This window comes from Sinocyclocheilus anshuiensis, unplaced genomic scaffold (assembly GCF_001515605.1).
Source record: "Sinocyclocheilus anshuiensis isolate Anshui unplaced genomic scaffold, SAMN03320099.WGS_v1.1 scaffold2060, whole genome shotgun sequence".
In the NCBI taxonomy this organism is placed as follows: Eukaryota; Metazoa; Chordata; class Actinopteri; order Cypriniformes; family Cyprinidae; genus Sinocyclocheilus; species Sinocyclocheilus anshuiensis.
The window spans coordinates 1-15409 of record NW_015551163.1 but is presented as its reverse complement, the minus strand read 5'-3'; the positions used below and the strand labels follow the sequence as shown (position 1 = coordinate 15409).

General features: G+C 37.4%; 1 protein-coding gene and 1 pseudogene across 1 annotated transcript; both read right to left on the bottom strand.

Moving 5' to 3' along the window:
• Positions 1–1308: 1308 nt before the first annotated feature.
• On the bottom strand, positions 1309–9231 carry LOC107663334 (protein tilB homolog). Its single transcript, XM_016453541.1, has 10 exons — positions 9171–9231; positions 8598–8770; positions 8342–8517; positions 7766–7939; positions 7506–7580; positions 6488–6550; positions 6234–6303; positions 5843–5938; positions 4118–4200; positions 1309–1851 (listed from the first exon to the last, which is right to left on the bottom strand). The coding sequence occupies exons 1-10, from the start codon at positions 9229–9231 to the stop codon at positions 1659–1661; spliced, it is 1164 nt and encodes a 387-aa protein (XP_016309027.1). The 3' UTR covers positions 1309–1658.
• Positions 9232–11650: 2419 nt separating this feature from the next.
• LOC107663338 (tripartite motif-containing protein 16-like protein) lies at positions 11651–14601 on the bottom strand (annotated as a pseudogene).
• Between the last annotated feature and the right edge of the window lie 808 nt (positions 14602–15409).

The following is a 15409-nucleotide window of genomic DNA, read 5'->3' as shown; positions in this document are numbered from 1 at the left end:
TTTAAAATATCTGTTTTCTGTTTTAATACATTTTAAAATTCAATTTATTTCTTTGATGGCAAAGCCGAATTTTCAGCAGCCATTACTCCAGTCTTCAGCGTCACATGATACTTCAGACATAATTCAAATATGATTATAAGAAACATCTCAGGATTCTTTGATAAATAGAAAGTTCAAAAGAACTGCATTTATTTGAAATTGAAAGTTTTTGTAACAATGTAAAAGCATCTAATACATTTAATACTAAAATGTAGTAATAAATTATATTATAAAAAAAAAAAAAAAAAAACATCGTTGACCCAAAGACTATTGTAAGTTTATGTAATATCTGGAGAAATATCTCAATGGCAGTTGCTTGGCAGGTGCAGGATCTTTTTTTGGACTCAAAATGATGTAGTTATGCCATCCACCAGCAGGTGACAATACATGTAAGGCTGACTACAGTGGCATTGAAGCTGTTTGTCACCTCAGAATGCTTACTAACTAAAGACACAATCAGCATTGGCAGTTTAATTTCCAAATTAAATTCATTGGTAAAAAAAGTTCTGTGAACTGAAATGAGCTGGATGATCACATCACACTATTGTATTTTGTTGAGCTGCTTTATAGCTGAATCAATTTTGTTTCATAATTAATGAATTTTGCAACATCGACACCTTATTGAACTGAATTGAATCAACATTTAACTGACAGTGTTGCCTTCCGTTGAGCTGCTTATAGCTGAATTGAAATTGATTAACTTTACAATTGAACCCTAATAGAATATAATAGAACTATATGATAATGACACTATATTTTTTTAGAGTTGCTTTACAGCAAAATTTGAATTTGTCTTATATTTGAAGAAGCATTAAAACCTTTGATTTTTTTGCATCTTAATATCACTGTGATGCTGCTTTGAAACAATCTGTATTGCATAAAGCGCTATAGAAATAAAGGTGACTTTGTATGACTTTGATTGTTTTAGAAAGGCAAAATAATTTTAGACATAATTTTATTGCTGACTACTACAAACAAATGGTCATTTAAAATAGTAGGTCAGAGGCCAGAAACATCACAAGCTGGTTTTGATGGAACCATAGTACATATATAGCAATACATTTTACACATTATATTCATGAATAAAATCATTTCAGATGGATGGAGAAAATAATTTGTAGAATAAATTTAATTTAATTTAATTTGTAAGAAAATAAGACATGCAAATTAAAAATAGAAAGCGTGTCTATCAACTGAATAAAGCAAAACAAAACAGGCATTTCCATTGCGGACAGCTTCATTGATTATAATTGGAGCAATTTAGTTTTGTCCCGACATGATGCCCGCATCTGGTGTAGACACAGCATTAGAGACACCTCCTCCTTTATATCAGACAGACACAACTGTACGTCAATAAATGAGTATCTGTGTGTGTGTGTGCATGTGATAGAGAGAGAGAACACACTGAAAGTGAAGGATATGTAGCAGTGAAATATTCAGCCAGCTTTAATGAGACTGACAATTACTCATCTGCTTAACTATATGTCAAATGAAGAGAACTAAATATATCTCACATTATTTCATCACACACACACTTCCACAAGCTCAGCAGAGTGTGTGATTACGCTTATGCTCTCTTGCTGTGTCATATCATAGCATATTCTCTCTCTCTGTCTCGCTCACATAAGTGGAGGCACTTCTGGATCGTCCACGAAGTCCTTTGACACAGGCCTCTCCTCGACAACACAGCACTGGTGAGGCTGCGAGAGCTGCAGGGGCTTGTGGGAAGACTCCATTCCTTTGGGAACAATGTTGGCCAGACTCCCAGTCAGACCTGGATCCACCTCCAATAATTCACGCCCTTGCGCTTCCCTGCAGAGAGACAGATCTGACTGAGATTGCTGTTTTGTTGAATTTTAAGAATTTATTAGTCTATAACTCCAGTCTAACTGTTCAGTCAGCACAATCTCTGCAAAATCAAAGTCGGTTTCTCCCACCTGCTCTTTGCTAAATCACATCCACCACAAAGACGCACACTATAAGACACATTTGACCCTATTCACTTTCTGAATAGTTCTTACTGTGCATGATTCATCTGTGTACCTTATTATGAAGAAAAAAGTTTTTCATAATCTTTAACTTAACAGACTCATATGACTTTCTTTATTCTGAGGAACACAAAAGAAGATATTTTGAAGAATGTTGGTAACCAAACACAATTTTTTGTCCACACTATAAAAACAAACAGGGCTCACAAAATGAATTGTGGTTAATTTACCTATATCAACACTACAAGTTTCTTTTCATAATAATATTAGTGTGAATATCTTAGCTATAGTTCTGTTAATATTATATAGGGGGCCTTTGAATATTGTGTTGGACAGTGGGAGTACAGTGCGAGGTTAAGAACCACTGAACTAGACATTTAACCTCAAATGTGTAACTGCACTAAGCTGTCCTGGAAGTAACAGAGACTTCAAGAAACAGATGCTGATGGAACAGCAACGGTGACTGGAAGTAAACTGTTAACTGCCATAGAATGCAATCACTAAGCAAGAGAGGATTATCAAAGTTACAAAAAAGTCATTTAAGAAGACAAGAAAAGGGTTGATTTGGCATTTAATGATCACTTACTGTGATCCAACCTCACACCATAAAACAATGTTACCTAATCTGTTACCTAAATAAGCTATTCTGTAGTAGACATTACAGTACAACATCACAAAGTAGTAGATAATCACGTATGCACACTAGAACCTTTTTTTTTTTTTTTGCAGAACGCCATTGTCGTTCCATCAGCAGCTGTTTGCTTAAAGTCCTTAATTAATTCATTTAATGGATCATTGTGGATTCTCTGTGCAGATTAAGAAAGTAGAAGCGAACGGAAACCATGTTTGTTCATTACTTGACAAGCACTAAGCAGTGAGGTAAGCTGATAAATGTCCATTAATTCACTACTGCTCTCCACCATCATCATGTTGTACCGCAGGCCTCCCCAATAGAACAGTGCTGTGGGTGCTGCAGCTTTCTGCCTCTTACATAGAAACACAAATCCCAGTATGATGGCCAGCCCCACCCATCATGATAGCAGATAAATCAGCCCTGACATCCTGTAGACTCAAACTGAAAGGCTTGTGACTTCAACGTACAGCAGGGCTTTATTTTTGCTAGGACAGTAATCTAACGATCTCTGGTGAACTCTTTGACTACACAATAACACTAATAATACATAGCATATATTTATAGTACAGTATTAGAGTCACTCTTTTTATCTCCGCTTCCATCTCTCTCATGCTTTAAGAATGAATCACTATAAATTTAATTAGAGCGGTAGCTGAAACCTGATTGGACTTTGAATTACTGATAGCGTGCAATTATATTGTACTTTCCGAGCCAATCAGTGCCTCAGCGGGTACATTATCACACACACAGATGATTTACAGAAAGTGCAATGATTTCCTCAGGGGCAGGTACACAAACACAGGTGCGTTAGAGTGTGTGTGTGACCTCAGGGTCTCAGTAAATAATAACACAAGCGTGCGTGCGTGTGTATAAAAGCAAGAGCATCTGACCTCCCAGCGAGTAATCAGGTTGAGATGATGTCATCCATCAGGATGAAGTCAGGGCAGAAGAGTGTGTGTTTGTGAGCGGAATGACAGTAACTGGTTTATTTGCATCTTATTTGCATTTTTATTAGGTCTTTAATGTTATACCCCAGTGTTCACTTACTATGCTGATAAACCGACTGAAGGACTCACACAGACACACAGTCGCACAATGGAATAAATCCTTAGAGTCAACAAACTAATTCCAGAGTCACACGGGTTAATGCAAACATGCATTAAGACCCGTTAGAGGTGCCTCTACACACACAAGGGATATGGTTCAGTGTGAAAGTGACCGCACAAGACCTCCCGCTGTAAACTGCAGAGAGTAAATGAGAGAAAGGGAGAAAGGTCTAAAATGAGAGATCAATTATAAAGCAGATAAGCGTGTATGTGTGTACATATTGCAATTTAGTCATTTATTAAAGGCCACTTTTTTGTGGTCTGGTGTGGTATCACAACCACGATCACACTATTAAGACAGGAACACACACGTTCACATAGACATAGCAGCTGAACTGCAACTGAATTACCTGGTCCCTTTCTTGATATTGTGCTTACTGGTGACACTGGTCGGCCTGGCAATGGGTTTCTTTGGTTTTATCTCTCCATGTGCCTAGAACAAAACACAAATATACCAGAATGGGTTTTAAGGAGAGGTTTTATACAGTCTAGATATGTATGCAAAAAGTTATCCTTAAAAAAAACTTGCAAATTAACTGATCATTCAACTACACTTTCTGAAAGCTGTTAGCCAGCATGTTAATACAACAGTTTGTTAGGTTCCCATTCCAGTTTCACTACACTTGGCAATTGGCTTCTATGAACAATTTTTTTTAAACAGCAAGATTTTAGGTTAAAAATTGCTAATTCAAAAAAAATCAAAAGTTTGGAGTCAGTAAGATATTTCCTTTATTTATATGTTGTTGTTGTTGTTTATTTTTAAGAAATGTATACTTCTATTCAGCAAGGATGCATTCAATTGAAAGTGACAGTGAAGACGTTTCTAATGTTGCAAAAGATTTCTATTTCAAATAATTGCTATTCTTTTAAAATTTATATTCAGAATCATGGAAAAATATATCAAGGTTCCCACAAAAATATTAAGCAGCAAAACTATTTTTAACAGTGATAATAAAAAATATTGTGCACCAAATCAGCATATTAGAATGATTTCTGAAGGATTATGTGACACTGAAGACTGGAGTAATCACTGCTGAAAATGTAGCTTTGCCATCACAGAAATAAACTAGTTACAGGTTACTAGTATAAACAAGCTACAGGTAGTCCAAAATGCAGTGGCTAGAGTAAGCTACCACTAAATATTGTAGAAACTTAATTTGCTGTAAAGTTCCTTTGCAACGATTTGTATCGTGAAAAGCGCTATACAAATAAACTTGAATTGAATAGTTAATTCAATAAATGAAATAACAAATTACATAAATTAAGTATATTAAAATTTAAAATATATTAAAACAGAAAGCAGTTATAATAATATTTCACAGTATTACTATTTTACTGTATTTTTTACTTTAAAAATCAATAAAAAATCTTACCGACCTCAAACTTTTGAACAGTAGCATACATAAATGTAAAATAAATTTTAAGTGTTGTAAATCCCCATGTCAGATGTCTATTGATCCCAGGTGTGTCTCGTCCCCTCCTCATCCTGTCAAGTGTTTAAATAGTGTTCCCTGTCTTGAGTTCAGCGTCCGGTATTGTTCAGGTCATGTCTATGTCTACATGGATTGTGTGAGTGTTCCTTTGTAAGAATTAAACCCATTTGGATTGATGTACTCCTCGTCTCTCTCTGTTCCTTGCTCCTCAGTCCGCTCAGCAGTGCACCTGTGACACCCCACAATTTCTTTCACATTTAGCATAATTTTCAATCATATTTTTGACTTCAATAAACTTGTACAATATTTTTTTCATGTACAAGTTTCCTTGTAGCATTATTAATATCAGATCCCAAAAGCCAATACATAAAAAAAAAAAAGAAAATGCTTCTTAAAATAGTTTTAGGTGAAGCACAGCATGTCAGACTGCAGGGCACATCAACTTTCAAAAAGTACTTCACATCAGTTAACTACATTATGGCACAGTTCTGGGATTATATTGAAGGGAATGATTTTAACAGATATTATATTTGGTAAGATTTCTCTCGTTGATGTTCATACTGCACAAACTGGGATGGAAACTATGTTCAAAGACATCAAGAGGGTGTTTGAAAAGTGTGTTTCAGGTGTTGTGAGCTGTACCAGAGGCAGGATGAGGAGCAGGTGGCTGGTGGTTTGGGATCTCTGTGCTGTGCTGCTGTCAGGTTTCACTTCTGCAGGCAAAACCAGCTGGAACACCTGCGCGCGCACACACACACACTTTTATTAATGTCGGGTTCCAAGCACTTGCCACTGTAAAAGTGATCTACAGTATCACCAGTCATCACGAGATCAGTCTCACACACACACACACGCACCAACATCTGTGGTGTGGTGAGGTGAGAACCTTTTGTGCTGGTCTGCGGCAGATTTGTGAGGAAATGAGGCAGAATAAAGAGTGTAGATTTACTGCTGGGTAATCAGCTTTAAAGGTCAAACTCATCAGATGAGAGAGAGAGATGGAAAGAGAGAGACAGAGAGATATATAGTATACCTTTCCTTTGACGGTCACTCTCACGTATGTTGGCTGAACATCCATATCCAGCAGTGAGGTGTCCATATGCCTATGGCACAGAAGAGACCAATGTGAGAGTGGATGCTGTTAGGAGAAAAGTTACTAAATGACAAATACACACAAAGTTTACTCAAAGAAAAAAAGAAAGTATACTGCTAAATCATGACTTAATCATTTTGTGCCAATTGTTGTGCAGGACAAGAGCCAGCTGGAGTGAGTGAGTGTGTCTGTACCTGTAAACATGTATTTCCAAACGCATGCAGTTGTTCTCATCCTCAGTGAGACTGAAGTCCAATCTTGGAGGTAGAGATCAAATGAAATAAATATTTCTAAAACTCAAGCTGGTACTATAGTGTTTGAGTATGTGTATGAGCTCATGTGTATCTCTGGTTGGAGTGAGGCACTGTTGATGTATGATATATACTGTATCTCTCCTGTGACCTAGTTTAGCCATCTTACCTGTTGTTGATTTCCTGTTTCTCACTATAAATAGATTCAAGTTATCACTTGTGCTTTTATGGCTGTCTTGCTAGCCCTAGTCTCATCTAGCCAGACTTTTGACTGTTGGCATAAATTCTGGTCCACTTTGCACATTATTCTGCCCACACTCTCAGGAAAAAAGGTACGAATATGTACACTTTAGGTACTAACATGTATTCTTTAAGTAAGCTAATATGTACCTTAAATGTACGAAGATGTACCATTTAGGGATAAATGGGGTACAGAGATATACCTTTTAATTTTTGTACCTTAGAGTACTGCTCCAGTGACAGCGTTTTTCCTTTTTTTTTTTTTTGATAAGTCCATTTGTTTGCTTTGCCTCATTGAATTTTGACCTCATGCATGTTTTTGGACATATGCATTTTGGGTATATGCAGTTTTCCATTTTTCCTTTTGGACTGTGGATTCTGGGCTTGTCACTTTAAAATGGTGAGAGCTGGCTTCAGTCTGACTGACTGCAACACAATTTATTGTAGCCAGGGTCTGTCCACCACAACACAAAATCATGTTCAGGGTCTGTCCACCACAACACAAAATCATGTTCATAAGGTATTGAATTGTGCCTTAGAATTTGTGAATTTGTTTGAGAAAATAAGCAGCAAGCAAAAGAAAATGTGTTTGGCTGCTTTCTGTAAGCTGAGTTCTTCCTGTCTAAGTAGGACAGTCCTTGGCTAGAATAATCTGCAAATTGGACCGGACTGACATTTGGCTACACATGAGTAGTGTGTTTGTGTGTTTTTGTGTGTGTACTTGGGCTCGTTGATGTTCAGCACTCGTCCATCTGCAGTAATCAGAGTTCTAGGGGTTTTGGTTTTAGGCTTCTCTCTGTAGAAACACAGAATTGACTGCAGTAAGAAACATTGTTTACAGGAAAAACATGCAAAAGCTTAATGTTTTTCTCTTCTTTATCTCATAGAAATGTAAAGATTGAGAAATGGGCATCACAGTGATATTTAGATATAGATACCATTACAGTGATTTCAGTCCTTTTTTTCTTAGTAAGCAAGTGCCTCTCTTTCTCTTTGGCCCTTCTCTTGTCCTCCAGATGGCGATGGGCCTCTAGTCTGGATTCTGTTGTGAATGGGCATGGCTTTTCCCAGAATTCCTTCTCTTTATCCTCGGTGTGGGCCTTGGAGCTTGATTCTGGATTCTGATGGGTCCCGTTTTGGTTTTCAGAGAGCAGTCTGTGTGAAATAATCATCACGGTTAAGGCTCATCAAAGGAAAAAAAAAAATCACAGTTCTGGCTCAAAGCAGACAACTCTCTTTTTTACGCAAAACACCATAGTATGTTCATATTCAAAGAAATTTCTTCAAAATCAATTATATTATGAGGAATTTTCTGTGAATGTAGCTTTTCAAGAACCTTCAATAAGCTTTTCAAAAGAGAGTTTTAGGGTGAATCAGTATAAAACCTGTGTGTACTTTCTACTGTGTGAATTATACAGACTTCAATAAGTTTACTTTAATTTCTAAAAAGGTCAATTTCAGGGTACAGTCTGTTAAAGTTTATCTAATACAACCCGAATTGTCTTTTAACTCTCCTAATTCAGTTATTCAAACTTCAGCTACCTTATAGACACTCACTGGTTTATTTGAGGATCCTCCTGCTTTTCTGTTGTCGCTTTCAAACCACTTCTTTTTTGTTCCTCTCTTTTCTCTAAATACTCCGCCTCCTGCTCTAAAACATGTCTCCTCACTGCATCCAGTTCCTGCAGGGCCTGAATACGCTCACCTCGCCTGATTTCTTTCCCATCCAACCGCTGCAAAGCACAAAAGACAGTCGTTCATAAATAGCGCAAGGCTAAAAATGTCTCTGTATATGTCTGTCTCAGTGCAATACCTGTAGTTGAGGCAGACATGCCACCACATACTGTCTGTATCCGTGAAATTCAGTACAAGGGTTTCCCACCAGGTAGAGCTCTCTGAGAAGAACGTTCTGCTTCAGAGACTCCACACTGCTCAGCTTACCCACAAAATTCACCGTCAGGTCTAGTTTCTGTAAGCTCTCACAGCCTACACACAAATACACACATATATTACAGTTACATGCATACACGTGAACTGATTGACACAAAAATCAAGCCTGGTTAGAGCTGTAATACAGTATGTTTAACAAAATACCTATATTACACCACACTTTTCAAGCAAAACATTTCACAAAAAGAGAGCTGCTAATTTTCAAATGATGAACACATATACTGTTAAAATTAAGCATTTGAACATTTTCTGGTTGTCAGAATTGAATCATGTACATAATTCATATGATAAACTACACTTGTGGTTGCTCTGCTAGGACACTCATGTGAATTTGAGGAGAACTGCACAATCGCTAAAAACAATGTTGGGACCAGTTGGTTAAAAGTTAATTAAATGGTTCAGAAAAAATATATATATTTCTGAGTAGGTGTCACACCCTTGGACTGCCCCTGTGTTGTGTTCCATGTCTTGTGTTTTGCTCCCCATGTGCTCCCCATGACCCAGTTTCCCTCTTGTTGATTTGTGTTCTTTGATTTCAGGTGTTCCCCCATTAGTTTCCATGGTTGTTGATGAATTACTCCACCTGTTTCAGTTCTCCCTGATTACGTTCCCTGTGTTTATAAGCCCAGTGTTTCCTGTGTCTAGCTTCCTGTGTTAAATGCCATCTCTGTGTGTTATCCTGTTCATTAAAGTTTGTAAAGTTGATTTACTCCTGCGTCTCCTCGTTCTGACAGTAGGGTCATTATAGTTAAAATCGTATAAAAACATTTTTATTACCTGACATAAAATAAATGTTAACTTAAATAAAATTACACAAAAAAAAACTTGCCAAGGAAACAGCTCTCATTTTCATTTAACTTGATGTACTAAAATAACATTTATTAACAAAACAAAATAACAAAAAACATAAACACAAATTACTAAAAAACATAGACATATTTTTAAAAAACTAATGCACAAAAAATCCACAAAATTGCTGAAACTTACCAAATTAACTATCTATCTATCTATCTATATATTTATGAAAGTTACCTTCTAAATTCTCGATGACTTCTGTGTTGTTCAGTGCCAGATTTAGATACTCCAGCTTCTTTAGTCTGCCCACATTTTCTGCATAAAGTTAAAAGCATATGAATAGCCATGCGTTTAGTTGTGTTCCCACTAATATGTACAGGAATGTTTGCTTTAACGTTACCTATCTTTGGGATGAGGTTGTTCTGTAAGTAGAGGATTTTGAGGTCTCTGCACCATTTGTCGATATGCTCGATCCTCTCGATGTCCTGCTGATGGAGGGAAACCTCCTCCAGGGAAAAGATCTCCCCATTATTGTGTTCTGCTCCGCGGCGGATCAGATCCTCACTGACTGATCAGAAAGCAGGGAAAGAGAGGATTAGTTTACCAACAGCAAAACCGCAAAAAAATTATTTGTGAAGAATAATTTATTTAAAGAGGCATATAATACAATAACTGTTTTATTATATGAATAAATTAAAATTGTCTCTGTATATTAGGAATAAAGCACTTACTGCGAACCATGACTTGCTCGCGCAAGTGTGTTATGCGTTGCTATAGAAACGGGCACGCTGCAGAAGCTCGTGCTTGTGTTTCCAGGCCTATCCTTTGAAACGTTCCAGCCGAGCAAAACACCAGAATCAGAAAATCATTCAGTATTTATTTCGACAATAACAGTCCTAATCTTCACTAGCACTATGTAATCGTGACACACGGCTGAACAACAAGTTTATTGGCCATTTATCAACAAAACGCTCCAGTTGCTCAGTTTATATCGGTTTATATTAAAGTAGCAACTCTGCCACCTAGCGGACAGGATGAACAATAACAGTCAAAGAAATGTATTGATTTTGGAGATGCTGAGTGAAGGATGTAACAACATTCTTCTGGATTGGGGGAACTAAATGTTTTAGACATATTTTAAAATCGCATAATTTTCCAGAATTGTCTGTCAATTCCAATTGTTTCAGAATTGGTGGGGACATTGATCTGGTTCGACAGATTCATTGAATCCAGGAATCCACGGAACACAGAATAAACGTTTTCCACATTTTTGTAAATGTTAGTATCATTGTTGGGACAGTTGACAGTACCCATTGATTTCCATAGTATGGAAAAAATACTGCAGATGTCTAGTGGCTTCTGTTTGGTTACCAACATTCTTCAAAATATCATCTTTTGTCTTAAACAGAACAAAGGAACTCATGCATGTTTTGAACAAGTGGAGGGTGAGTAAATGATGACAGATTATTGGGTGAACTATCCCTTTAAGTTCAAATGTCATATGCCTACATGAGAATTAAATGTGAGTATTCTTCATGCTCCAGATTCAAATAATATTGGCAGTATAGACAAGAATGAGAGACTTAAGAGAGTTGCCCTTGCAGTAATGTTTATTGAGCGAACAGTACCCAGCATTACAGAGTGATTCCTGTGGTAAAACACAATACATCAGGAGAAAAACACACACAATGTGAAAATACACAACATGCAGGGAACTTTTAAAAGCTGGTCAAGTAAAATATCTGCTGGAGAAATCATTATACATTTATTTATACTGTATTGCTTGGTGTAGTATTCATACCTGTTGATATTGGTCAACAGAGTAGACTAAGTGCTAGTTTGCTGTAGATTACAAAAAACCTCTTTCAAAACCTGCTGCAAAATTTACAGAAATTGTATAGATAAAATTAACACAATAAACTAAATTTACATAGATTGCTCTTACATACGAAATCTCAGAGAAAATGATTGTATATTTGTCTTGCCCTTTTGAAAATAAATCAAGGACTACATTTTACTGAAATACAACACATATAGTAATTAATCACTGAATGTGCTAAAGTAGAAATTTCATCAATCTTGTGAAGACAGTATATTATTAATATTGTTTGGACTATTACTGTCATTGATGACTCTTCCATATTCATACATTAAGTTCTCTACAATCATTATTTTTTTATTCAGAAATCTGGCATGTGTTATTTCCACAGAGTTCAGCAGACTTCAGAACGTCTTACAGTTGCTGATTTATTTTGGAGCTCAAACTTCTAATATGCAATTTTATTTGCTGAATCACTTGAATCATCTATATTTTTAGATCACACAGTTTAACCTTTGATTCTGTTCTGGAAAAGAATACAGATAGTGAATTGAAATTAAACCCAGCATAGAGAGGCTGAGTGAATGTGGTGTGGACTCTGTGAATGAGGGTCATTGTGTCAGAGACTCTGTAGAAGGACAGAGTTCCTGCACTGTGATCCACATACACTCCTACTCTACAGGAGCTGGAGACCACAGGGAGATCAGTCTTTATGCTATTGTGACAGAATGAGTAACAGGATTTAGAGCAGAACAATCTCCAGGACTGATCATTTAACCCAAATCCACACTCAAAACCACTCCCCTTCCTTCTGATGCTCTTATATGACACTGATATATCCACCCGCCCACTCCACTCAACCTCCCAGTAACAGCGTCCACACACACTCTCTCTACACAACACCTGTGACCAGTGATCAAATCTGTCTGGATGATCAGGATACGGCTGGACTTTATTAGTGTACGTAATCACTCTGTTCCCCTCAGACAAACAGAGAAGTTTGTTCACTGTGTTTAAATTCACATTGAGCTGACGTGAATCTAATAGAGACAGAGCATATAATACACATGTAAATCAAGAAATCTAAACTTCACTCATTAAAACTTTTTATAGACAGTAACACGGTTAAAGTGAAGGTAACAGAGAGCCAATACTTTTGATATCAAGTGACGTGACTCACTGTAATTGACATCATAAAACTGTTTCTACATGAATTGTCAGAGTCTCTTTGTTCTTTAGTTGCACAATAGAATTGCATTTAATTGTTTGATTGTATTCCTCAAATTCTTTTACTAAGAAGTCGTAGAGTAATTCATGACTCATTATTGGCTCTAGTTCTGTGTTCACAGACTTGGTGTGTGTTTCTTTGAGACTTACATTGTAAAAACTCCTTCCTGGTTTTGGGCGCAGGGGTAGGACTGTTCATAATATCTGTTACTATGGAAACCAATGATTTACTATGATTTATTGTAATTCAGGGAAACTAAATCAAAACCATGTCAGATTCCGATATGCTTTGTACTTCTACACAGTGTTATATGATGAATGACACACTTCTCTTATAAAAGAAAGAGTCATTGTTTTACCTTTACTAGATAACCTTTTTATCTCCTCTCTGCAGAAATGCTCCAGTTTCTCTCTCATTTGAATCATGGATTTTTCAACATCATCAAAAGAGAGACAAGAACTGAGAGTGATGCTGGGTGAGTCTGTGGATCCAGGAGGAATAGAGAGAGACTGGAAACTCTACACAGACACAAAGACACAAAACACCAGCTAAAGACAGAAACATTTGACAGAAACAATCTTTGTACAACATGCTCTTCCCTTCCTGAAGACCACTGTCCTGTTTGTCAGATCTCTGTTACCTGGAGGAAATGGATGTGATTGTCTGTGTGTGAAAGTTGTTCCAGCTCAGCGTCTCTCCTCCTCAGATCTTCAATCTCCTGCTCCAGGTGCTCCAGTTGTCCTTCAGCTCGACTCACTGCAGCATTTTCCTGATCTCTGATCAGCTGTGTCACCTCGGAGCAGCTTCTCTCAATGGAGCGGATCAGCTCAGTAAAGATCCTCTCACTGTCCTCCACTGCTGCCTGTGCAGAGCGCTGTTAGGACACAGAGAGAGAAGCATTAGAATCGGTCCATTCACTCAGCTCTTACTGCTACCTCACACAGCCTGTTCCCCACAGCGGGCTTCAGTGGGACTGAAAGAGCTCCAGCACTGGCTCCTCACTGACTGACTGGAGGAGAGTCCAAACTGAGTCTGAAACAGCTCTTCAGCAGCCAGCAGCTGTTTTTCTGCTCAAAACTCACCTTGTGAGACTCTACAGACTTTCTCAGCCTCTGAATCTCCTCCTTTCTTTTCTCGATTTTTTGGCGGAGTTTTCTCTGGGTTTCTTCCAACTGTCTCTGTAGAAATAACAAACACGTTCAAAGTCCATTTGTCATATGCTCTTCAGATGACAGCTAATTACAGCTGTCCCTATGTATGAGACTGCTACGAAATGAATATTTACAAAGTAAAACAAATATGGTGATATACTAAATGATTACATAATAGTATTATCATTATAAAGAACTACTCGGTCATCTTTGACTATGTAGCTGTTATGGAATCATAAATATTTTTATTTAGTACAAGTACTAGCAGTGTCTTCTAGTTCCTGTTTCTCTGTCCACTCAGCTACAGCAGATACAGTCTTGTGGTTTTTGTGCACATCCATTGTACACAAATAACATACACAGTGCTGGTCAGTACGACAAAAAATTTCCGGCGGTACCGTTTATCATGTAGAGGGCAGATCATCTCCTGCAGTCGTCCAGTGGCATCCATCTCTTTATGTCGCTTTCCTGAGTAAAATTCTTCATCCCGTTTAAAATGATTTTGACAAAAAGATTCTAGACACGTCAGACAAGACTTGATGGCTTTGTTTTTGTCCCCAGTACAGATGTCACACTCCACATTTCCAGATTCCAAACATTGAGAAAGACGAGCAGCTTGGAGTTTTGTCTTCTTGATTTTCTCCACCACTTCAGCCATCATGGTGTTTTTACCTAAAACAGGTCTTGTAGTGAAGGTCTGTCTGTACTGAGGGCAGCTGTAGACTCCCTTCTGATCATCCTGATCCCAGCAGCCTGTAATACAGCTCATACAGTAACTGTGTCCACAGGGAATTGTCACTGGATCCTTCAGTAGATCCAGACAGACTGGACAGACAAACTGATCCTGAGCCAAAGAAATACTGGATTCTGCCATTTTAATGCCCAACAATGGATCACATATAGTTTCTCTGAACTGAGCTGTTTCCTGGTTTTGTGTTTAAGAATCATGCGCATACGGGTGTGCCAATAAGATAATAAAAAGTTAAACAATATAGGACAGCCTCAAATACAGACTCAATATAAGCTGAGTGTAAGAATGCAAAGCTACAGTTAGCCAGTAGAGGGCACTGTCTCAGACACTATCAACATATACAGTACATCCCTCCACTGTCCAAAATGCTCATCATCTTTAGGGTCACAGCAACTGTCAACACAATCCAGAAAGCAAATCCATGTCAGTCCATCCGAAGAGGCAAGGAAGGCTTTGAGTGTTTTTTCATTTAGATTTTTTAAATCATATGTTTTAACTGATTTACCCATTAATGTGCATAATTCAGATGTGTTGTATTAGTGATTAGTGAGATTGACGCGGCATTGATTATCAAGACTATTTTAATAGGCCTACTGTATATCAGGGGAATATCATTTGTGTACATGAGTATAATTATTAGCAAATATATGAAAACCTGCTGAAATATGTTATTGGTTCAATGATTGTACATATCAGCCTCCACAAAAAAATACCACTGCAGTAGGCTATTTAAAGAATATACACTAGAATCTAAATTCTTCTCAACACAACCACACATTACCCCTGTCACGATTTACTCACTCTGGTGTTGTTCCAAACCAATGTGACTGACTTTCTTCTCTGGAAAAAATACTTTTTTTTTTTGGACAAATATCCGGGTTATTGCGAATGTCACACTCTAAAAAATGCTGGGTTAAATACAACCCAGTGC